Source organism: Piliocolobus tephrosceles, chromosome 8 (assembly GCF_002776525.5).
Source record: "Piliocolobus tephrosceles isolate RC106 chromosome 8, ASM277652v3, whole genome shotgun sequence".
NCBI lineage: Eukaryota > Metazoa > Chordata > Mammalia > Primates > Cercopithecidae > Piliocolobus > Piliocolobus tephrosceles.
This window is the reverse complement of record NC_045441.1, coordinates 98,117,832-98,141,676: the sequence shown is the minus strand read 5'-3', so window position 1 is coordinate 98,141,676 and position 23,845 is coordinate 98,117,832. Positions and strand designations below refer to the sequence as shown.

The 23,845-nt window shown below is 43.1% G+C and overlaps 1 protein-coding gene across 1 annotated transcript in view; it reads right to left on the bottom strand.

Moving 5' to 3' along the window:
- The window catches only part of RINT1 (RAD50 interactor 1), a 37,204-nt gene extending 17,668 nt beyond the window's left edge, over positions 1-19,536 (bottom strand). The window contains 9 exon segments of the mRNA XM_023183097.2: positions 5-115; positions 1,160-1,316; positions 2,819-2,968; positions 3,069-3,242; positions 7,796-8,037; positions 14,272-14,456; positions 18,855-18,900; positions 19,366-19,403; positions 19,406-19,536. Of these exon segments, the coding sequence (XP_023038865.1) occupies positions 5-115; positions 1,160-1,316; positions 2,819-2,968; positions 3,069-3,242; positions 7,796-8,037; positions 14,272-14,456; positions 18,855-18,900; positions 19,366-19,403; positions 19,406-19,436 (1,134 nt within the window). The 5' untranslated portion in view covers positions 19,437-19,536.
- Between the last annotated feature and the right edge of the window lie 4,309 nt (positions 19,537-23,845).

Sequence of the window (23,845 nt, the reverse complement as noted above, 5' to 3'; positions counted from 1 at the left end):
TTACCCTTGCATTTACCAAACAGCCTACTTTGTCTAATATTGGCTGAATCTTTTCATCCAAAAATTGAGTATGGTTTCCAATCCACATAAGTACTTGAGCCAAGTACCATTCTGGCTAAGGAAGGAGGAAAATAGTTTGAATTCGTAAGTCATTCCAATTAGAAAGTTACAATTACATGAGTCTATTTAATTGTATATGCACAACACTTACAAAAATTAGTTGAAAATTCCTGTATGTAAGAGCACAATTTCTACTCTGAATTTTAAACTGAAAGGGTTAATAATCAAATGCTTGCCAATGTACTCCCAACAAATTTCAATAATGTGACTTAAGTCAATAAACTCATAAATTTACAATGCCCTATATATTTAAAACCTAACACTTCAATAATATGTAAAATCATGAGTATTACAAAGAATTAATGGCCTATAAATTATTTTTTGAAATAGCATTTGAAAATAATTTCAATATTATTTTCTTATGGTTTTCATTTTCAAAAAGTAAATTAAGAAAAAATCTGCTAGTCTGCATTACAAAAACTATACGTTTTATACAGGTTTAAGGGCAGAAACACCAAGTGCATGCCAGGCGCAGTGGCTCATGCCTGTAATTCCAGCACTTTGGGAGGCTGAGGTAGGTGGATCACCTAAGGTCATAAGTTCCAGACCAGCTTGACAAATATGGTGAAACACATCTCTACTAAAATTACAAAAATTAGCCCGGCATGGTGGCATATGCTTGTAGTCCCAGCTACCTGGGAGGCTGAGGCAGGAGAACTGCTTGAACCTGGGAGGTGGAGATTGCAGTGAGCTGAGATCGCGCCACTGCACTCCAGCCTGGGTGACAGAGACTCCGACTCAAAAAAAAAAAAAAAAAAGAAATACCAAGTGCTTAATATTTGCTTTGCTTTTTGCTTTGTTTTGCAATGATAATTCAGCAACATCTGATGCCCAAGAGCAGAAATACTATATTTTCCTACAGTATATGAACACAACTCTTCAATTGTATGTATGAAGAGCAGTGACAAAACAGGAATTTAGCCCTTTAGAAAAAAAACAGAAATGTGAAGAGTCAGATTTTAACTTAAACCAGCAAAAGTATAGAAACTCTAACATTTGTTACTAATAAAAACCAAGGACAAGAGCTGGCAAAACACACCTTGCTTAACACATTAGTCTGCCGGTTCCCTCTGAAGTGATACCTGAACCTCTTCTGAAGAGGAGTCAGCATAATCTGGATGGGCAGGATGACAGAAGGGGAGGCAGGAAGAGAGTATTTTTCTGGAAGTTGCTTTGGCTCAGTAAGTAATTCATCTCTGACATAATCAAGTCAAGGAAAAAGAATCAAAAGCATACCTAATATCCACACACACATATGTATGTATACACACACAATAAATTTTTCCAACAAATGTATCAGATACTCAGTAGAGTTAATTATGATGCAAGTAATATGTAATATAACTTTATATTGAATTTACATTCAGTTACAATGCACAAAAAGCCAGGCACGATGATAGTGACTCATGCCTGTAATACCAGCACTTTGGGAGGCTGAAATGGGCAAATCACTTGGGCCCCCTCACAGGAATCTGAGACGTGCCTGGGCAATAGGCAAAACCCTGTCTCTACAAAAAACAACAAAAATTAGCTGGGCATGGTGGCACTTGCCTGTAGTCCCAGTTACTCAGGAAGAAGAGGTGGGAGAATCAATTGAGCCTGGGTGGTCAAGGCTGCAGTGAGCCGTGACTGCACCACTGCACTTCAGCCTGGGTGACAAAGTGAGACCATGTCTTTAAAAAAAAGCACACAAATGGGCCAGGTACGGCCAGGCGCAGTGGCTCACACCTATAATCCCAGCACTTTGGGAGGCTGAGGCGGGCGGATCACAAGGTCAGGCAATCAAGACCATCCAGGCTAACACAGTGAAACCCCGATTCTACTAAAAATAAAAAAAATTAGCCAGGCGTGGTGGCACGTGCCTGTACTTCCAGCCACTCAGGAGGCTGAGGCAGGAGAATGGTGTGAACCCAGAAAGCGGAGCTTGCAGTGAGCTGAGATCACACCACTGCACTCCAGCCTGGGCGACAGAGCAAGAGCAAGACTCTGTCTCCAAAAAAAAAAAAAGGGCCAGGTGCTGTGGTTCTTACCTGTAATCCCAGCACTTTGGGAGGATGAGGCGGGTGGATCACCTGAGGTGAGGAGTTCGAGGCCAGCCTGACCAACATGGAAAAACCCCGTCTCTACTAAAGATACAAAATTAGCCAGGCATGATGGTGCAATCCTGTAATCCCAGCTACTTGGGAGGCTGAGGCAGGAGAATCACTTGAACCTGGGAGGTGGAGGTTGCAGTGAGCCAAGATCACACTACTTCATTCCAGCCTGGGCAACAAGAGCGAAACTCCATCTCAAAAAAAAAAAAAAAAAAAAAAAGCACAAAAATGGTATCAGAATTAATCTATAAATCTTTCCTAAAATAGTAACAAAAAAAAATTCAAGTATCATTTGATTAAATTCACACTATGTTACTAAGGTTTCCTCCCAATTGCCCATTTGTTCTATTGCCCCAAGAGACCTTTTTGTGCTATGAACTAGGATCAGTTATGTATCTTGGAACTCTTCCTTACAGCCCTCACACCCACATGCAATTCACTTGGCAAGAGTATAGTCCACCACTCAGTGGACACTTACAGACCAAGTCCAAACACAGGATTCTTTTTTGGCTTTCTTGGCCACTTTGAAAAAGTTTTACTCTCTGGCCACAAACCCATTCTAGAAAAAAGAAATTTTAGTAAGTTTTCAACTGCAACAAAGATACGAGGTTTGTAGTTTCAAAAGCTGACAAAACAGCGTCTCCAGGTAACTGTACATCTCCGGGGCGCTGGCAGGTCGACTTAAGCCAACAGTTTGTGATTGAGGGGGTGCAATGAACGGCCAATGAAGCTGTGCTAAAATTTCCTCAAAATCACTGCAACAGAAAAGCAACACATACATTTCAGTACATCACCAAACGATCACCAAATACCCATCGGAAAGCAATTACCACAAAATATGGGTAAATTCCCCACCTTGTAAGCTTGTCCTTGAGAATTTTATGCCAGAATTTAACTGTGGCTCTCATGAAACCAAGAAGATGAGTACAGGATGATTCCTGAAGCTTGATGTCAAGTTCTGCCATAGACACTAGAGTGGAGGCTGCCTCTGGTACATTATTGGTCATCAGATATTGCTGAATGTTGTCACTGTAAACAAAGTAAAGCAATTTTTTTTTTCTTTTGAGACAGAGTCTCACTCTGTTGCCCAGGCTGGAGTGCAGTGGCAAGATCTTGGCTCAATGCAACTTCTGTTTCCCGGTTTCAAACAATTCTCCTGCCTCAGCCTCCACAGTAGCTAGGATTACAGACATGCACCCCCACACCTGGCTAACTTTTTTGTATTTTTAGTAGAGACAGGGTTTCACCATGTTGGTCAAGCTGGTCTCGAACTCCTGACCTCAAATGATCCATCTGCCTCGGCCTCCCAAAGTGCTGGGATTACAGACGTGAGTTACCGTGCCCAGCCTAAAGCAAATTTAAAGAACAGATTGCTCAGAATAATTTTAAATTTGGAAAAAGTGCTTCTTCTTCATGTTTTATATAAAGTTACATCCAAGGAAGAACGAAGCACCACCCTGAGGTAGCCTTTGTTTTTTAACAAAGCACCACCCTGAGGCCTTGTACCAAGGCCTCTCCGGGAACCTATAGTCCTCTACTACTTCTGCATTCTTCTAAGAGCAGCAGCCCTCAGCCTATGTTCAGGACACCTCCCAGGACCTTTCCCTTCCTACTCCTCCTGAAAGACCTGTTTTGTGTCATCTTCCCTTGGGCACCACTCATTTCTGATAAATATGCCTTTTACAGAAGTCTTCAGTATCTTAATCCAAGGGAATAATGTGGTAGCATCTCTGGTAAGGTCAAGTATGATGGTCTTCAATTGTTACCTACTTTGCCCAGCTGAACTTGATTTCCCACTTCAAAGAAATATAATTCCAGGTAGGGCATGGTGGCTCACCCCTGTAATCCCAGCACTTCAGGAGGCCAAGGCAGGCGGATCACGAGGTCAAGAGATCGAGACCATCCTGGCCAACATGGTAAAACCCCATCTCTACTAAAAATACAAAAATTAGCTGAGCGTGGTGGCACATGCCTGTAATCCCAGCTACTCGGGAGGCTGAGGCAGGAGAATTGCTTGAACCTAGGAGGCGGAGGTTGCAGTGAACCAAGATGGCGCCACTGCACTCCAGCCTGGCAACGGAGTGATACTCCGCCTCAAAAAAAAAGAAAAAAAAGAAAAAGAGGCCGGGCGCATTGGCGCATGCCTGTAATCCCAGCAATAAAAGAAAGAAAAAGAGGCCAAGATGAGTGGATCACCTGAGGTCAGGAGTTCGAGACCAGCCTGGCCAATTTGGTGAACCCCCCCGTATCCACTAAAAATATAAAAACTAGCCAGGCATGGTGTTGGGTACCTGTAATCCCAGCTACTCGGGAGGCTGAGGCAGGAGAATTGCTTGAACCTAGAAGACAGAGGTTGCAGTGAGCTGACACAGTGCCACTGCACTCCAGCCTCAGCGACAGAGTGAGACTCCATCTCAAAAAAAAAAAAAAAAGAAATACACAAATATTACAGGAGAATTTCAAATGTACTAACACAGAATATGAGAGTACTGCTTTTTTTTTTTTTTTTGAGACAGTCTCACTCTGTCACCTAGGCTGCAGTGCAGTGGTGCGATCACGGACTATGGGTCCTCACCACCAAGCCTGGCTAATTTTTTTTTTCTTTTTTGAGATGGAGTCTCGCTCTGTTGCCCAGGCTGGAGTGCAATGGCGCAATCTCGGCTCACTGCAAGCTCCGCCTCCCAGGTTCACACCCTTCTCCTGCCTCAGCCTCCAGAGTAGCTGGGACTACAGGCACACGCCACCACACCGGCTAATTTTTTTTTTGTATTTTTAGTAGAGACGGGGTTTCACCATGTTAGCCAGGATGGTCTCGATTTCCTGACCTTGTGATCCACCCGCCTTGGCCTCCCAAAGTGCTGGGATTACAGGCGTGAGCTACCACGCCCGGCCATTTTTTTTTTTTTTTTTTTTAACAGAGATGGGGTTTTGCCATGTTGCCCACACTGGTCATGAAATTCAGAGCTCAAGCGATCTGCCCACCTCAGCCTCTCAAAGTGCTAGGACTATAGGCATGAGCCACCATGCCTGGCAGGAGTACTGCTTTCAAGGAAGGAATGAAATAGATTTCTTCACAACACTAAAGCATGAATGACATTTACAGCATAGGAAAAGCTAGAGAAACAAGGTTCACTCAGAGTGATAGTGCTATACTATAGTATCCAAGGAACAGCTAATATAAGAATGCTAATTCTAGCAAGAAGGAACTACTTTAAAAAAAAAAGACGATGTACATCAGAATAAAAACAGGCCATTATAAAGAAATTTAGAGATGAGAAAAATCCCAGAAGCTCTAAAGGAAAGCTGGAAATGAAGATATTATCATAAAAGACCTCAGGGAAATAGCACAGTATTAAAGAGAGAAAAATAACTGTGCTCTACCTGCTTATGAATTTGATCCCTATTTCTAATATAAATCCCTCGTCATATTTCCCTTATAAACAATTCAGATACCTGAAAAGTTTATCAAGGCCAGGCGCAGTGGCTCACACCTGTAATCCCAGCACTTTTGGAGGCCAAGGCAAGCATATCACTTGAGGTCAGGAGTTCAAGACCAGCCTAGCCGCCAACATGGTGAAACCCTATCTCTACTAAAAATACAAAATTTAGCCAGGCGTGATAGCATATGCCTGTAGTCCCACCTACTTGGGAAGCCGAGGCAGGAGAATCGCTTGAACCCAGGAGGCAGAGGTTGCAGTGAGCTGAGATTGTGCCACTGCACTCCCGCCTGTGCGACAGAGGAAGACTATATCTCAGAAAAAAAAAAAAAAAAATTAAGATAAATAATTGTTTAAAAAAGAAGAAAAAAGAAAAGGTTATGAATAACCATACCCCTATTTTAGTTAATCTATTACTTTGGCTACTACAAGAATGAGGATTTCAAATAACGTATTTTACCTAATAAAGTTATTAACATTGCCCCTTGCTGGTATTTCCTTTCTGAGGGACAAGGAGAAATGCAGTAAAATAAAGCAAGGTTTAAAATTCCTTCACTGCAAATAATTTACCTAAACAAGAATGAGATGCTCTAAAAAGTAAGCTTTTTAATCAATTTCTGGAATCAACACTACAATCTTAGGCATATCACTTTATATGTAAAATCCCTCCTATATGCAAAACAAAGTTTGTTTGTTTTTTTTGAGACGGAGTTTCACTCTTGCTGCCCAGGCTGGAGTGCAATGGTGCAATCTCAGCTCTCTGCAACCTCTGCCTTCCGAGTTCAAGCAATTCCCCTGCCTCAGCCTCCCGAGTAGCTGGGATTACACGCGTGCACCACCATGCCTGGCTAATTTTTTTTTTTTTGTATTTTTAGTAGAGACAGGGTTTCACCATGTTGGTCAGGCTGGTCTCAAACTCCTGACCTCGTGATCTGTCCACCTCGGCCTCCCAAAGTGCTGGGATTACAGGTGTGAGCCACCCAACCTGGCCTAAAAACAAAGATTTCTATATTATACTGATGGGTAAATTTTTTTTAATTTTGGGAAATAGATGCAAGAAAAAGAAATACATAACATATCCATAACAAAATAATAATAGGTTTATTAACTATGATACATTTGAAACAGGACATTAAAACTCTCGATGACTTTTCTCCCTTAGGTTTTCCAGGCAACATTAATGGTTACTGACAGTTGCGCAGCAAGTACTAGTTAAAACAACACAAGGATGGGGGGACCTTATCATCTACTAATCTAGGTGGAAATGTTACTTCAGGTTGTTTGAAAGGCAAAACTAGATACAGCTAACCACCAGTGATAGGTGTTCAACTCAACAAGAACTAAGGTCAAGCCTTACTTCCTTTTTTGTTTTTCCTACCCAGAGGTAGCAGAACTCTTGTTATTCATCCAAGAATACTGTGTAGCTCTTATGATTCCCACTGAAAAATATTCAAATTATAAAGAAAGCAATCCATTTCATTAACTGACCAGTTCTAAAAATTAAATAGGAATACCTATTACCAAACTGTGTGTTTTATTAATTCGGCATTACAAAGAATAGTTTTTATCATGTGTTCATAATCCAACTGTAAGACTTAAAAGTTTGGTTGGGCGCGGTAGCTCACGCCTGTAATCCCAGCACTTTGGGAGGCGGAGGCTGGCAAATTGCGAGGTCAGGAGATCAAGATCATCCTGGCTAACACAGTGAAACCCCATCTCTACTAAAAATGAAAAAAAAAAAAATTAGCCAGGCATGGTGGCGGGCGCCTGCAGTCTCAGCTAATCGGGAGGCCGAGGCAGACGAATGGCGTGAATCCAGGAGGTGAAGCTTGCAGTGAGCCAAGATGGTGCCACTGCACTCCAGTCTGGGTGACAGAGCGACTCCATCTCAAAAAAAAAAAAAAAGACTTAAAAGTGTAAGGTACTTACCTTACCTTCTTTCAAATGCTAATTAAGCTCCCTGAAAAGTTTATGTTCACTCACAATAAAGGAAAAGAATCATTATCATAATGCTATTTTCATAACAACTGGTAAAATTATATTATTATAATCTTTAACTCAATTATTTAATGGCACACGTGTACTCTCTAAGACAGAAGCCTCAAAGGAAAATAGTAATTACGAGAACAAAGAGGCCCATTTTACCTTAGTTCTTCAATCTGTGAAATCCATTTAAGGTAAGCAAGATGACGTTCGATCTCTTCAATTTGGCTAATCATGGCTCCAAGATCGTCCATCCAAGGTTGCGCAGTCAGTAAATGACTGTTAATGGCGCTGAAGAGATGAGTTTCCTGCTCCAGAAACTGATTAAGAAATCGCTTTGATTCTTCTGCATTTTTTAAGGCACTTTGAATTCTTTTAGGAATTTCTGATGAAATTGTAAGTACCTGACCACAATTTTTAAAAAGAAAGAAAGAATAGCAGCAATCAGATAACATTTTCATAATTTTTTTTTTTTTTTGAGAAGAGATCTCACTCTGTTGCCCAGGCTAGAGTGCAGTGGTACCATCATAGCTCACTGTAGCCTTGACTGCCTGGGCTCAAACAATCCTCCCACCTCAACCTCCCCAGTAGATGGGACTACACGTATACACCACTACACCTGGCTTTTCTTTTTTTTTTTTTCTTTAAATAGAAACAAAGTCTCACTATGTTGCCCAAGCTGTATGTAACCTTTTTTATTAGTTAATTCCCTTCAAAATACACATTTGTTGTAACAGAACTGAAAATCATCCATCAACACCTTCCAAAAAAAAGTTTGATTTCTTCATCCTGTACCAATCAAACCCAAACATAAAATGCTGTTTTATATACATATAAATATCAGGAAGAAGTATGCCTTTGTGTTGAAAACAATAAGTGAAGCAAAAAAATAAAAATAAAATAAAAAATATGTGCATACATACATGTATAGGAAGGGACCTAATACACTGGCCTCCAGTAAGCATCTAGAGGTCTGCCTCCATAGGCTCAGCAGAGGATCCAGCTAGAGAAAACTTACTTTATTTTATTTTATTTTTTGAGACAGAGTCTCGCTCTGTCGCCCAGGCTGGAGTTCAGCAGCATGATCTCAGTTCACTGCAACCTCCGCCTCCCGGGTTCAAGTGATTCTCCTACCTCAGCCTACTAAGTAGCAGGAATTATAGGCGTGTGCCACCACGCTCGGCTAATTTTTGTATTTTCAGTAGAGACAGGGTTTCACCACGTTGGTCAGGCTGGTCTCAAACTCCTGACCTCGTGATCTGCCCACCCCAGCCTCCCAAAGTGCTGGGATTACAGGCGTGAGCCACCACGCCCAGCTGAGAAAATTTATTAATACATGCTCTACCTACTAAATATTTTCCTTCAAAGCAAACCAAGGGCTGGGCATGGTGGCTCACGCCTGTAATCCCAGCACTTTGGGAGGCCAAGACGGGCGGATCATTTGAGGTCAGGAGTTCGAGACCAGCCTGGCCAAGATGGTGAAACTCCATCTCTACTAAAAATACAAAAACTAGCCAGGCGTGGTGGCACACACCTGTAATCCCAGCTACTAGAGAGGCTAAGGCAGGAGAATCACTTGAACCGGGAGGAGGTGGTTGCAGTGAGCCGAGACTGCACCACCACACTCCATCCAGCCTGAGTGTCTGTCACTCTGAGCGAGACTCCTCAAAGGAAAAAAAAAAAATGCAGACCAAGCACGGAGGCTTACGCCTGTAATCCCAGCACTTTGGGAGGCCAAGGTGGGTGGATCACGAGGTCAGGATTTCAAGACCAGCCTGGCCAAGATGGGGAAACCTTGTCTCTACTAAAAAATAATAAAAAAAAATTAGCTGAGCATGGTGGCACACGCCTGTAATCCCAGCTATATGGGAGGCTGAGGCAGAGAATTTCTTATATCCAGGAGGCAGAGGTTGCAGTGGGCTGAGATTGCATCACTGCCCTCCAGCCTGGGTGACAGAGCGAGACTCCATCTCAAAAAAAAAAAAAAATGGAAACAAAGATCTCATTCTAACAGGCTGGGCATCTATATTTTGCCAACATCCCCCAGGTGATTCTGAATTAAGGCCAGGCTAAGAACCACTGACTTGATGAGACGATATCCAGGCAACGCCTTTAGAAATGGCATTTACTGGCCAGGTGCGGTGGCTCACACCTGTAATCCCAGCACTTTGGGAGGCCAAGGTGGGCAAGTCACTGGAGGTCAGAAGTTCGAGACCAGCCTGGCCAACATGGTGAAACCCTGTCTCTACTAAAAATACAAAAATTCGGCCAGGCACAGTGTTTCACGTCTGTAATCCTAGCACTTTGGGAGGCAGAAGCTGGTGGATTACTTGAGGTAAGGAGTTTGAGACCAGCCTTGCCAAAATGGTGAAACCCTGTCTCTACTAAAAATACAAAAACTAGCCGGGTGTGGTAGCACACGCCTGTAATCCCAGCTACTCAGGAGTCTAAGGCAGAAGAATTGGTAAACCCAGGAGGCAGAGGTTGGTGAGCTGAGATTGCGCCACTGCACTCCAGCCTGGGTGACACAGTGAGACTCTGTCTCAAAAAATAAAATAAAGTAAAATAAATACAAATACAAAAATGAGCTGAGTATGGTTGCGCACGCCTATCATCCCAGCTATTTGGGAGGCTGAGGCAGAAGAATCACTTGAACCTGGAAGGCGGAGGTTGCAGTGAGCTGAGATCACACCACCACACTCCAGCCTGGGCAACAGAGCAAGACTCCATCTCAAAAAAAAAAAAAAAAGACAAAAAATGGCATTTACTAAATGAATTTTTCTTATAGTATATGGGAAAACATATACAAATACTAGTCGTCAGCAAAATACAAAGAACATTATAGGATAATTTCAATCAACAGTGATTAGATACTTATTCTGTACCAGGCACTGCGCTAGAAATATTCAGACAAATAAGACACAGCATCCGTCCTTAAGATCCCTTTGGTATGTAAGAGAGTTGTAAGCAAATAATTTCAACAGTGGGATTAATGCAATAAAATGGACAGGCTACATTTAATGAATGTGCACATTAATCACCTAGAGATCTTCTTATAATACAGATTCAGACACAGTAAATAAGTCTGAAGTAAGACTGAGATTCTGCATTTCTACAAAGCTCCCAACCTGCCTAAACTAAGATGGTATCAGCAAGAGTGGGAAAGATGGGGTCGGGCGCAGTGGCTCATGCCTGTAATCCCAGCACTTTGGAAGGCCAAGATCCACTTTCGGGCGGATCACCTGAGGTCGGGAGTTTGAGACCAGCCTGCCCAACATAGAGAAACCCCACCTCTACTAAAAATACAAAATTAGCCAGGCGTGGTGGCACATGCCTATAATCCCAGTTACTTGGGAGCCTGAAGCAGGAGAATCGCTTGAACCCGGGAGGTGGAGGTTGCAGTGAGCCGAGATCGTGCCATTGCACTCCAGCCTGGGCAGCAGGAACTCCTACTCAAGAAAAAAAAAAAAAAGAGTGGGAAAGATGGGATGGACACCAGAGATGTTGAGGCAGAACTCAGATGACTTGGTGACAGGGACAGAGAATGATTAAGAAGCAATCTAGGACTCCCAGGCTTCAGGTCTGGGTGACAGGCAGATAGTGTGCCATTATCTAACCAAGACAGACATGTCTCTAAAAAATGGATCAGTACGGTTTTGGACATGCTGAATTTAAGGTTCAATAAGGAACTTCAGTAAAAGTTTCTGTGGTCATTACGGAAACAAGCCTAACTACAGTGGGTCAAATATGAATGGCAAATTAAAAAGTAGACATAGATAACAAAGGTTACCTTCTGAAGCCTGACAATCAAGGGAAAGAACTAATACCTGCTAAAACATCACAGGTTTTTTCATTTGTTTGTTAAGGTTTTATAGAAAAGACCTGTCCATATGCACACGCTGAAGGGATAGGACTGGTTGATGAACACAGGGTAAAATTATAAGAGTGACACAAGTTCACTGAGGTGGCAGATAGAACCTGGGGTATAAGGTCTGCCTTAGAATGATCCTCTGCTGGCCGGGCGCGGTGGCTCACGCCTGTGATCCCAGCACTTTGGGAGGCCAAGATGGGTGGATCACGAGGTCAGGAGATCGAGCTGACTAACACGGTGAAACCCTGTCTCTACTAAAAATACAAAAATTAGCTGGGCGCGGTGGCAGGTGCCTGTAGTCCCAGCTACATGGGAGGCTGAGGCAGGAAAATGGCGTGAACCCGGGAGGCGGAGCTTGCAGTGAGTGGAGATCACGCCACCGCACTCCAGCCTGGGTGACAGAACGAGACTCCATCTCAAAAAAAAAAAAAAAAAGAATGATCCTCTGCTGAATGAAGAGGTTAAAAATGACTTCACATAAATTTGTGGATTGTGGGATAGACTATTCAACAGACTGAATTCAATGCTACTAAATTCATGCTAGGCCTCTATTTTTTTCTGCTTGGGAAAAGGAAAGGGCAAAATGGACAGGTTGGGTAGATGTCTCAAAGAGAATCTGAAAGAACAGCTGAGGGGAGTAGCAGAGGAGCTGACCTTCCCATGGAAGGATTGCTGGTGGGGCTGAATACTCAGCCAGGGTGGCAGACCACACACATAGGTTGGCACCAACCTACTCAGTTATATGACTTCCTCCAACTGGGTCCACACAACCTGCCTGCAGGAGTGAAAAGGCAGACAAAGCTAGGCTAAACTTGAAGACTAGCAGTAGTTGTGGTGGGAAGACAAGAAGCCATGGAGGCCTAAGGTAATAGGGACGGGAGAACATAAGATGATCAAAAAGCTGGAAATAACCCACAAAGAATTTTCTTACCCTAATTTAGTAGCTATATGATAAAAATTTTTTTTTTTTTGAGACGGAGTCTCGCTCTGTCGCCCAGGCTGGAGTGCAGTGGCGCAATCTCGGCTCACTGCAACCTCTGCCTCCCGAGTTCACGCCATTCTCCTGCCTCAGCCTCCCCTGTAGCTGGGACTACAGGCGCCCACCACTGCACCCAGCTAATTTTTTTGTATTTTTAGCAGAGACGGGGTTTCACCGTGTTAGCCAGGATGGTCTCGATCTCGACCTCGTGATCCGCCCATCTCGGCCTCCCAAAGTGCTGGGATTACAGGCGTTAGCCATCTTTTTCTTGGGCCGGGCGCAGTGGCTCAGGCCTGTAATCCCAGCACTTTGGGAGACCAAGGCAGGCAGATCACGAGGTCAAGGAATCAAAACCATCCTGGCCAAAATGGTGAAACCCTGTCTCTACTAAAAATACAAAAATTAGCTGGACATGGTGGTGCGTGCCTGTAGTCCCAGCTACTCGGGAGGCTGAGGCAGGAGAATCTCTTGAACCCGGGAGGCGGAGGTTGCAGTGAGCCGAGATCATGCCATTGCACTCCAGCCTGGGCGACAGAGTCAGACTCCGTCTCAAAAAAAAAGAAAAAAATGTTTATCTTTGACAAACACACCATTCCAAGTAGACGGGACTACTTATTTTTTTGTTTAAGCTTATACTCATTGGGTTTTCAAAAATTATTTTAAGTGGTATGTTCATTGCAAAAGAAAAAAACCTATAAATACATAGAAATATATATTTTTGAGACAGAGTGTCGCTTTTGTTGCCCAGGCTGGAGTGAGATGGCGCAATCTCAGCTCACGGCAACCTCCGCCTCCTAGGTTCAAGCGATTCTCCTGCCTCAGCCTCCCGAGTAGCTGGGATTAGAGGTGCCCACCACCACACCTGGCTAATTTTTTTTGTTGTATTTTTAGCAGAGATGGGGTTTCACCATGTGGGTTGGGCTGGTCTCAAACTCCTGACCTCAGGTGATCCACCCGTCTCAGCCTCCCAAAAGTGCTGGGATTACAGGTGTGAGCTACTGTGCCAGGCCTAGAAATATTTTTTAAATACATCACTTGTCAACCAACCACCCAGAAATAACCATTATGTTATACTTCTTTTCACTTTATACTTCTCCCTATGTGTGTATTTATTAAAATTTGAAATGTGGTCAGGTACAGTGGCTCACATTTGTAATCCCAGAACTAAGGGAGGCCAAGGCAGGTGGATCACCTGAGGTCAGGAGTTCAAGACCAGCCTTGCCAACACGGTGAAACCCCATCTCTACCTAAAATACAAAATCAGGCAGGCAGAGTGACACATGCCTGTAATCCCAGCCACATGGGAGGCTAAGGCAGGAGAATTGCTTGAACCCGGGAGGCGGAGGTTGCAGTGAGCCAAGATGGCACCATTGCACTCCAGCCTGGGCAACAAAACTCCATCTCAAAAAAAAAAAAATTGAAATGATGGTGTTTACACCATGGTATATATTTTTTTTACATACCATGAAATTATTTGCTTGTAAAAGCAATTTAAAAGTCACTGTATGTTCACTAGAAACAGATTGAAAGGAAAAAAAAAGTTACTCTGTGAAAATCTATATAAAATATTAGGTCTCAATATGTTTTCAAGACAAACTATATCAGTAGGAACTTTGTCTTTTACCTAATTTGTAAAATAGGTAGTACATTGTAGGTTCTTAAGTCCTCTTACACAGTTTACAATAGACTATTTATCACATTCTGTATCTTTAAAATTCTATATATAATAGACATTATATTGTAAAAAGTATACCACTGATAATTATTTCAGTGAGTTTCAATACTTACCTGTTCTTCTAACTGCATTTTACTTACTGTCCTCTGTTCTATGAGTTTATCAAGTTTCTTTAAAGATTTAAGGTCATTTCCAACTTCCTTTTCTATGAATGCAGACACATAAGAAGGGAGATCACCATTATCTGTACCTTCACTGACTTGTTTACTTCCAATAAGAACTGTAACATTTATGTCACCTAAAACAAAAGAATAACAATTACTCAACGCCACTATGTACTATGGAGTTAAAGAAAATGTAAAACATGTAAAAGCAGTGTATCTACCTTCAAAAGTTAATAATTTTGCCAGGCATGGTGGCTCACACCTGTGATCCCAGCACTTTGGGAGGCTGAGGCAGGTGCACCACCTGAGGCCAGGAGTTCCAGACTAGCCTGGCAAACGTGGCAAAACCCTGTCTCTACTAAAAATACAAAAATTAGCCAGGCATGGGGGCACAGGCCTGTAGTCCCAGCTATTCGGGAGGCTGAGGCATGAGAATCCCTTGAACCCAAGAGGCAGAAGTTGCAGTGAGCCAAGATCATGCCACTGCACTCCAGCCTGAGAGACAGAGACTCTGTATCAAAAAACAAAACCAAAACAAAACAAAATTAATAATTTAAAGAACAACACACACATACAAATGCCCAGATGAACAGCTCTAAAGCACTCTATCAACCAACTACTGTAAAATGCTTAAGAGCTGAGAGAAGTATTAAAGGAAAAATTCCTAAAGTGTGACCCAGTAACCACAGGTTTCAATAGACAAGGCGTAATACCTTTTCGAAATGTGTAAGGAACCAGTAGTATGGTCTAAAGCAACATCAAAAGGAAGACTCTTGTTTAAAATGTTTTTTAAAAGGCCAGGCGCAGTGGCTCACACCTGTAATCCCAGGACTGTGGGAAGCCAAGGCAGGAGGATCACTTGAGCCCAGGAGTTCTAGACCAGCCTGGGCAACAAAGCAAGACTTCATCTAACCAAATCAGCCAGGCATGGTGGCACGCACCTGTAGTCTCAGGTGGGCTGAGGTGGGAGGATTGCTTGAGCAGCCTGGGAGATCGAGGCTGCAGTGAGCCATGATTGCACCACTATACTCCAGCTTGGATTATAGAGTAAGACTTCATCTCTTAAAAAAAAAAAAAAAAAAAGAGTAAAAAGGTTTTAGCTGGGCACGGTGGCTCATGCCTGTAATCCCAGCACTTTGGGAGGTTGAGGCAGGCAGATCACGAGGTCTGAAGTTCAAGACCAGCCTGGCCAATATGGTGAAAACCCATCTCTACTAAAAATACAAAAATTAGCTGGGCATGGTGGTGCACACCTGTAGTCCCAGCTACTCGGGAGGCTGGGGCAGAAGAATCGCTTGAACACGGGAGGCGGAGGTTGCAATGAGCCGAGATCACGCTACTGCACTCCAGCCTGGGTGACAGAGTGAGGCTCTGCCTCAAAAAAAAAAAAAAAAAAAAAAAGTTTTTAAGCTTCAAAGGTCATTGTACGAAGATATCTTTGTCAGAAACAGAAAAAAGAAAATATGACAGAACAAATTACTAGGAAAAAATCAAAATGACTAATGCAACCACTAAATAGTATGAGGTGAGATTTTTTCCATGGCAAATAAACTACCTGTTTTGTGACATTTAATAAGTCCAGTACATATTGGACTTATTAATATTAATATATAAATAATGATATGCCTAAGTGCAAAATGTAAATGTCAGATATTGTTCAACTATTTATGTAAAGATTAACAGTATACTGTCTCACGTGTCCATATGAAGAGACCACCAAACAGGCTTTGTGCGAGCAACATGGCTGTTTATTTCACCTGCGTGCAGGCGGGCTGAGTTCGAAAACAGAGTCAGCAAAGGGTGGTGGGATTATCATTGGTTCTTACAGGTTTTGGGACAGGTGGTGGAGTTAAGAGCAATGTTTTGGGGGCAGGGGGTGGATCTCACAAAGTCATTCTCAAGGGTGCGGAGAATTACAAAGAAACTTCTTAAGGGTGGGGGACATTATAAAGAACATTGATCAGTTAGGTTGGGGCAGAAACAAATCACAATGGTGGAATGTCATCGGTTAAGCTATTTTCACTTCTGTGGATCTTCATTCAGTTGCTTCAGGCCATCTGGTCATAAGGGATATGATGGCTTAGCTTGGGCTCAGAGGCCCGACATATACCAACGTGTTCTATACAGAGTATGTTCCTCTCTCTACCCCTACACCCCAACAAACAAAATTTCCTTTGTTTAACTAAACTTATATGAATTGAATTAAAAGATTTTTCACATGCTGTGAGAATCAGGAGGTGGTACTGACCTTTTCCCCCTTTCCTGTCCAGTCCAAGATCCAGAACCCAAGCTATCTGTTGTGATCTTCCCAGAGCAATTTTAAATTGTCAATTCTAAATTGGGTAGGAGAGGCAATATTAACATAACACTATGCCTCAATTTTCCAACTAGAAAACAAATTGTAACATTTGCCCCAGGCTACATCTCAAGGTTATAAATGGGACTATATAATACAAATTATATAGTTTGTATTAATTATATTAATATAAATTATATTAATTATTATATATTAATTATATTATACATTGATATATAATGGTAATGTATAATAATCTACTATTATGTACAGAACTCACAATGCCTGGCCGGGCGCGGTGGCTCAAGCCTGTAATCCCAGCACTTTGGGAGGCTGAGACGGGCGGATCACGAGGTCAGGAGATCGAGACCATCCTGGCTAACACTGTGAAACCCCGTCTCTACTAAAAAATACAAAAAACTAGCCGGGCGAGGTGGCGGGCGCCTGTAGTCCCAGCTAGGGGAGGCTGAGGCAGGAGAATGGCGGGAACCCGGGAGGCAGAGCTTGCAGTGAGCTGAGATCCGGCCACTGCACTCCAGCCCCGCGACAGAGCAAGACTCCGTCTCAGAAAAAAAAAAAAAAAAAGAACTCACAATGCCTTTTTTTAATCTTAAATAAAACAAGTGAGTTATGTGGTTATCTGCAGACAAATGGAGGCAGGAAATATTTGTGAATGCTACAGTTGCTGTACCTTAGGGAGGAAACTCTACCTTCACTTTTTAAAAAAATTACACCCACCGGGTGCAGTGCCTCATGCCCATAATCCCAGAACTTTGGAAGGCCGAGGAGGGTGGATTACCTGGGAGTTGGAGGCCAGCCTAACCAACGTAGTGAAACCCTGCCTCTACTAAAAATACAAAAATTAGCCAGTGTGGTGGCAGGCACCTGTAATCCCAGCTACTAAGGAGGCTGAGGCAGGGGAATTACTTGAACCCAGAGGTGGAGCTTGCAGTGAGCCGAGATCGCGCCGCTGCACTCCAGCCTGGGAGACGGAGTGAGACTAGGTCTCCAAAAAAAAAAAAAAATTACACCCTTGATGTGTAACCATTCAAATGTGGCATAGTACATTCTTAGCAAAATGACATTCTTCAAAATGACACACCAGTGGTTTGGGAGGTTTTTATGTGTCTCTTTTTCTATTTTTTGTAAAGAGCACTCCTAATTGCAAAGCAGTTTGACTGAGCCGTGGAAAGAGGAACAAGGACAAAGTCCTTGATATGATAGTCTACATCTATTATTTTATTAAAATGATAGCTCAGTAGGCATCAGACTACTTTCCAGACATCTGAATGAGGCGAAAGTGGAAAGGGAAGGGTTTAACTGAGAGATACAAGGCACTCTCAAATCCTTCAAGAAAAAGGAGCTGAGATGTGGCAGTTACGACAGTCATGTGCTATGGGCCGCTTAGAGTCTTCTTTCTGAGGCAGATTCTACTAGCCGCCAATGTTAAGGGCAAATCTTACTCCTAAGGGCCATGTGGTAAGGTGGGCACCATTTTTCTTACTAATACTCATTCCCAACTATTTGCCACAGTCAAAAGAACCAAACATTCAAATAGCAGAGCTATCTCATGCTTTTCCCCTTCCTCTCCCAAAAAATGTTACTTCAAAGGTACCTAAAGAGGCCTTGATTTGCAATAACCTGCCATTAAAGTAAAATGGCAAAAGTCCACATCCCTGACATACACTCCCTTACTAGGGAGGAAATGGTGGTACTGACCTTTTCCCCCTTTCCCGTCCAGTCCAAGATCCAGAACCCAAGTTATCCGTTGTGCTCTTCCCAGAGCAATTTTAAACTGCCAATTTACTGAAGGTGAACTAAACAATTATCATTTGCCTCCTTTGAACCTAATTAAGGTGGTGGTCATCTGTCCTAGATCATGGGCCCCTCCAAATTCCTGATGCTTAATAAGTTGATGTTTCATTAAAATGACAGGCAGGTCCCAATTATTCTGAGTCCCGTATAATAGGCAGCCTTCCAGCGAAAACAATCCAGCCCCTGTACTAGGTATGGATCGGGAAGTGCTCTTCTCCCAAGCATCCCATATTTTACAATTTTAGAAAGACAAAAATATGTGTATCATAGTCATCAGTATTACCATATAAGCATATTGCGCACAAAATGATACTGCATCTAAAAGATAGGCAAAGAACCTTTCTCTGTTGCAGACCCTAGAAGGCTGGGTTTGGGAGGGATAGCTGGGAAGAAAGAGCTTAGGTGTTTGCAGCTGGCTTACTTTTCTCCTCGAGGTTCTTCCTTTCGTCACCACTTTCAGAGCAGCACTAAAAGGAGAACAGGTGTGACAAGCACATTAAGATCAAAGTCGTGGATGGAAAGCATACGGGGCTCCCAAAGGGCACCAAATGGAGGCCAGAGAGGTTCCAGACGCTCTCCTTCCTTCTGAGTGGCCAGGGCCGTCTCAGATACCCCAAAGTGCCACTTCCCTGGTGCCACCACTGCCACCTTCCCAGGAGGTCTGTGTCACCTCCGCAGGACCTGGAGTTACCCTGCCTGCCCACTAGGGCCACCTCCCTAGAGAAATCTGTCATCTCACCAGGGCCGCCAAAGCCACCTCACTGGGACTACTGCCTCCTCTAGGATGTCTTGCAAGGGCCTCTAATCTAAGCTGCGGGAAGCACCTTCACAAGCTTACAGGGTCACCTCACCGGGACTATCTTCCCCGGGAGGTCTGTGCCACCTCAGTAGGCCACCAATGTCCCCTCCCAGGGACGCCAGGGCCGTCTCACCAGGGCTGCAGGAGAGGCGCCGATCTCGCCGGCTGGTAGCATCTCGCCTCCGCGCGAGTCCTGGGCTCCATTCGCAGCCAGCGTGGCCTGTGGAGCCTGGCTAAGGCCAGCGACACACTGACCTCTTCAGTCTCGGAGGCCGTAGGACTGAGCGCCACCGCGACTTCCTCTTGATGTCTCGCTGGTTTCTTCCTCAGCCCAGAGAGGCTCTGCCCGCTCAGCCGCCGGCTGTGCTCTTTTCCTCCGCCTCCTGGCCGGACGTCGGAACTGCCGCTCCCCGCCCCCAAGGCGCTCCAGAGATGGAACTTTAAGATATCCCTCTCCCAACGCCTTAAATTCAATATGAATCATTTAAATTTCTATTTTAGACAATATCCAGATATTCTGAGAGTGTGGGGGCTTGTTGACTAGGAGCTTCGGTGCAGGGTTATTTGGTTCGAATATTTAGTTGGGGGTTTCCAATGAATATCAGTATCTTCAGATATTTCTTTTAAGGTTGGTCAGAGTCCCTAGAGATGAGCTTCTAATTTCCTGCCTAGAGGGTGTAGAGGTGATTATAAGCGTCTGGGAGCTGAATGAAGAGAACAGAGCATCTAACATGTGTTTTGCCCAAAACCCTGTCTTTTCCCAGGGATGAGGAAAGGGAGCTACCTAGCAGCAAGGGGTGTTAGAGGACCTGTGGACTTCACAGCCTCATAAACAAACAAACGGGGAAAGAGTACCATAGAGACCAAAACAAACAAGGGGGAAAAAAGCAACCCCCAGAGGAAACAGAAACCACACGGTGAGAAGAAAAATCAAATGCATGTGCACAGAGATATATAATCGATACCCTGAACTACAAATAACTATTGCAAGCATAAAACAAGAAAAGAATACGATTTTTTAAATTATTTATTATGGGAACATAATCGTATGTATTTATAGTGCACATTTTTTTGTTGTTTGTTTGTTTTTGTTTTGTTTTGTTTTGTTTTGAGATGGAGTTTTGCTCTTGCGGCCCAGGGCAGAATGCAGTTGGAATGGAAAAGGTGATGGGAAGCATCTCAATGGCAGTCTCCTCCTCCTCAAATTCCAAAAGACACACGGGGCACTTGAGCTCAGACTGAGAGTGTCTGATGACTGTCATGGGGAGGTTCTCAACCACAGTATTGGCAGCTGGTGGAGGCAGGTGGTGATCCCAATCTACTACCAACCCCAAGTCTTCAAAGTCCATCCTATTGAAAATTGACCTTGCGAGCTCCAGCACCATGTTGGTTCGAGTCTCCTGCTCGAGGGTCCAATGGCTCACAGTCGTGTTCATCGATACAGGATGCCATGGCTCCCCAGCCATCTGACATGTGATGTTTTGATACAGGTATACAATATGTAACTACTAAAAATACAAAATATTAGCTGACCATGGTGGCACATGCACCTATAATCCCAGCTGCTTGGTAGGCTGAGGCACAAGAATTGCTTGAACCCAGGAGGCTTTTAATTTCTGCTGTCATATTTTTTGGTCTCTGAATGCTCTTTTTATTTTATTTATTTATTTTTATCCTCCCCATTTTCACAAGTGAGTGCTCCTTTTATTATTTATTTATTTGTTTGTTTATTTCTTTGAGACAGAGTTTCGTTCTGTTGCCCAGGCTGGAGTGCAGTGGCACAATCTTGGCTCACTGCAACCTCCGCCTCTGGGGTTCAAGCGATTCTTCTGCCTCAGCCTCCCTAGTAGCCAGGATTACAGGTGCCTGCCATCATGCCCGGTGAAGTAGAGATGGGGTTTCATCACATTGGCCAGGCTGGTCTCGAACTCCTGACCTCAGGTGATCTGCCCACCTCAGCCTCCCAAAGTGCTGGGATTATAGGCGTGAGCCACCACACCCAGCCTTTTCTTTGTTCTCTCTCTCTTTTTTTTTTTTTTGTTTTGCTGTTTTTCCTAGAATATTTATCAACATTTATCTTCCCACACTTTGTTTGTTTTTATTTTGAGACAGTCTCACTCTGTCACCCAGGCTGGAGTTTATTGGCAAGATCTTAGTTCACTGCAACCTCTGCCTCTCAGATTCAAGCAATTCTCCTGTCTCAGCCTCCCAAGTAGCTGGGACTACAGGCGTGCACCATCACACTTGGCTAATTTTTGTATTTTTAGTAGAGATGGGGTTTCACCATGTTGGCCAGGCTGGTCTCAAACTCCTGACCTCAAGTGATCTGCCTGCCTCAGCCTCCCAAATTGCTGGATTACAGGTGTGAGCCACCATGCCTGGCCAAAAACTAGAATTCTGTACTTAGTGAACTATGAATCAAATGTGAGGTTAGAATAAAAACGTGGGTTTTTTTTAACACTCTTGTAGTCAGGAATAAAAATGGACATTAAAGATCTCAAAAAAAATAGCTTTTGTTTTATTTATTTATTTATTTATTTATTTGAGACAGAGTCTTACTCTGTCACCCAGGCTGGAGTGCAATGGCACGATCTCAGCTCACTGCAACCTCTGCATCCCAAGTTCAAGAGATTCTCCTGCCTCAGCCTCCTGAGTAGTTGGAATTACAGGTGCCCACCACCGTGCCAAGCTAGTTTTTGTATTTCTAATAGAGACAGGGTTTCGCCGTGATCAGGCTAGTCTCAAACTTGTGACCTCAGGTGATTCACCTGCCTCAGCCTCCCAAAGTGGGATCACAGGCATGAGCCACCGCGCCCAGCAAGCCTTCATTTATTTCTCCTTTCTCGGGAAGCTACTGAAGGTTGTACTCCACTAAAATAAGAGAGTAAACCAAGAATAAAGACAACATAGGATATAGGAAACAGAAAGATTCAACACAGGAACAGAGATGCCCTGAGAACAACTGTGCAATAGGCATAGATTGGCATTGGCCAGAAGGTTCCAGAAGAGACTGCTTCAGAAAGATGAAACTAATAGAATACCTCATCTAAACCTCTGGAAAGGGGAGATTTACACAATCATTGAGGAGTTTGGGCTTGGTCTAGTGATGAATAGTAAACTAAAATAAGATCATTATTAACTAGTGGAAAACAAAAGTGGTACAGAAGAGAAATAATCATAGTTTCTTATTTGCCTAAAATGTGAATAATATTTACATAGTCATAATGAAGTCAACAAAAATCCAAAAAAGTACAATATAAGGGATGGAAAGTTTGTTGGAGAGAGGGGAAGAAAAGAGAGCTAAGTCTTTATTTTCCGTTAAGTGAAGTCAGTAAATAATGTCTAAAACTGAAAAATCAAGAAATAACAATACAAACACATTATATGGAGAGATTAAGATAAATATCAAAATAATTAAAGAGGTGAAATGGGCTGGGCGCAATGGCTCACACCTATAATGCCTGCACTTTGGGAGGCCAAGGTGGGGGGATCACCACCTGAGGTCTGGAGTTCAAGACCAGCATGGCCAGCATAGCGAAACTCCGTCTCTACTAAAAATACAAAACTTAGCTAGGCATGGTAGCACATGCCTGTTGTCCCAGCTAATCGGGAGGCTGAGGCAGGAGAATAGCTTGAATGTGGGAGGCAGAGGTTGCAGTGAGCCAAGATCATGCCATTGTACTCCAGCCTGGGCGGCAGAGCGAGACTCTGTCTCAAGGAAAAAAAAAAAAGAGGTGAAATGACTGCCTTTGAGAAGATGGAAACAGGTGAGGGCTGAAGTGGGAATATAGTCCCTGCTGCTTCATTGCAAACCTTACGAAGTTTCTACAGAATTATTTGACTCTAAATTACAACATGTATAACTCTGATAACAATTAAAAATAAAATTAAAGAAGAAAAAAGAATGCCCTAAACCCAAATTTTGGCTTCTGAAAAATCTACTTTCTGATAAAGGAAATAGACAGGGAAATAAATAATTTAAGATTAAATGTACAGTTTTGACAACAGAAATGTTTGCAATGACTGAGGGAGCACAGAAAACAGTGAACTACTATCTGGGGCATGGAGAAAGGCATCCAAAGTGGACAGCATAGTAGGCAATAATAAGGATGAAAGAAGAGAGAAAGTGTGTGTGATAGGCACCTAGCAATCTGTAGTGTGAGGTGGAGTTAAAAGCAGGATACTGTATGTTTTACATAATAGACATGTTAGAATGGAATTTTGAAGTCGAAGAGAACATTCAACTGTTACATGTTTATTAGAAGAAGTTGGTACTAGGAAGAGGTTTTGAACACTTCTGTGTTATTTTAATCAAAAACCAATAAAGAGTTGCCTATTTTGGAAAACAGAAAACTAAAAATGCATGTTTCACTTGTACTTTGTCCTAGGCAGTTTTGACTGAAATGCAAAACGAGTAAACCTTGTCTAATGGCCAAAGAAATGTGAAAAATCTTTCCTCTAAATCTGTTTATGAAGAGTTGGGCTGCACTCTCAGAGATTTTTTTTTTTTAGACGGAATTTCGCTCTTTTACCAGGCTGGAGTGCAGTGGCGAGATCTCAGCTCACTGCAACCTCCGCCTCCCGGGTTCAAGCGACTCTCCTGCCTCAGCCTC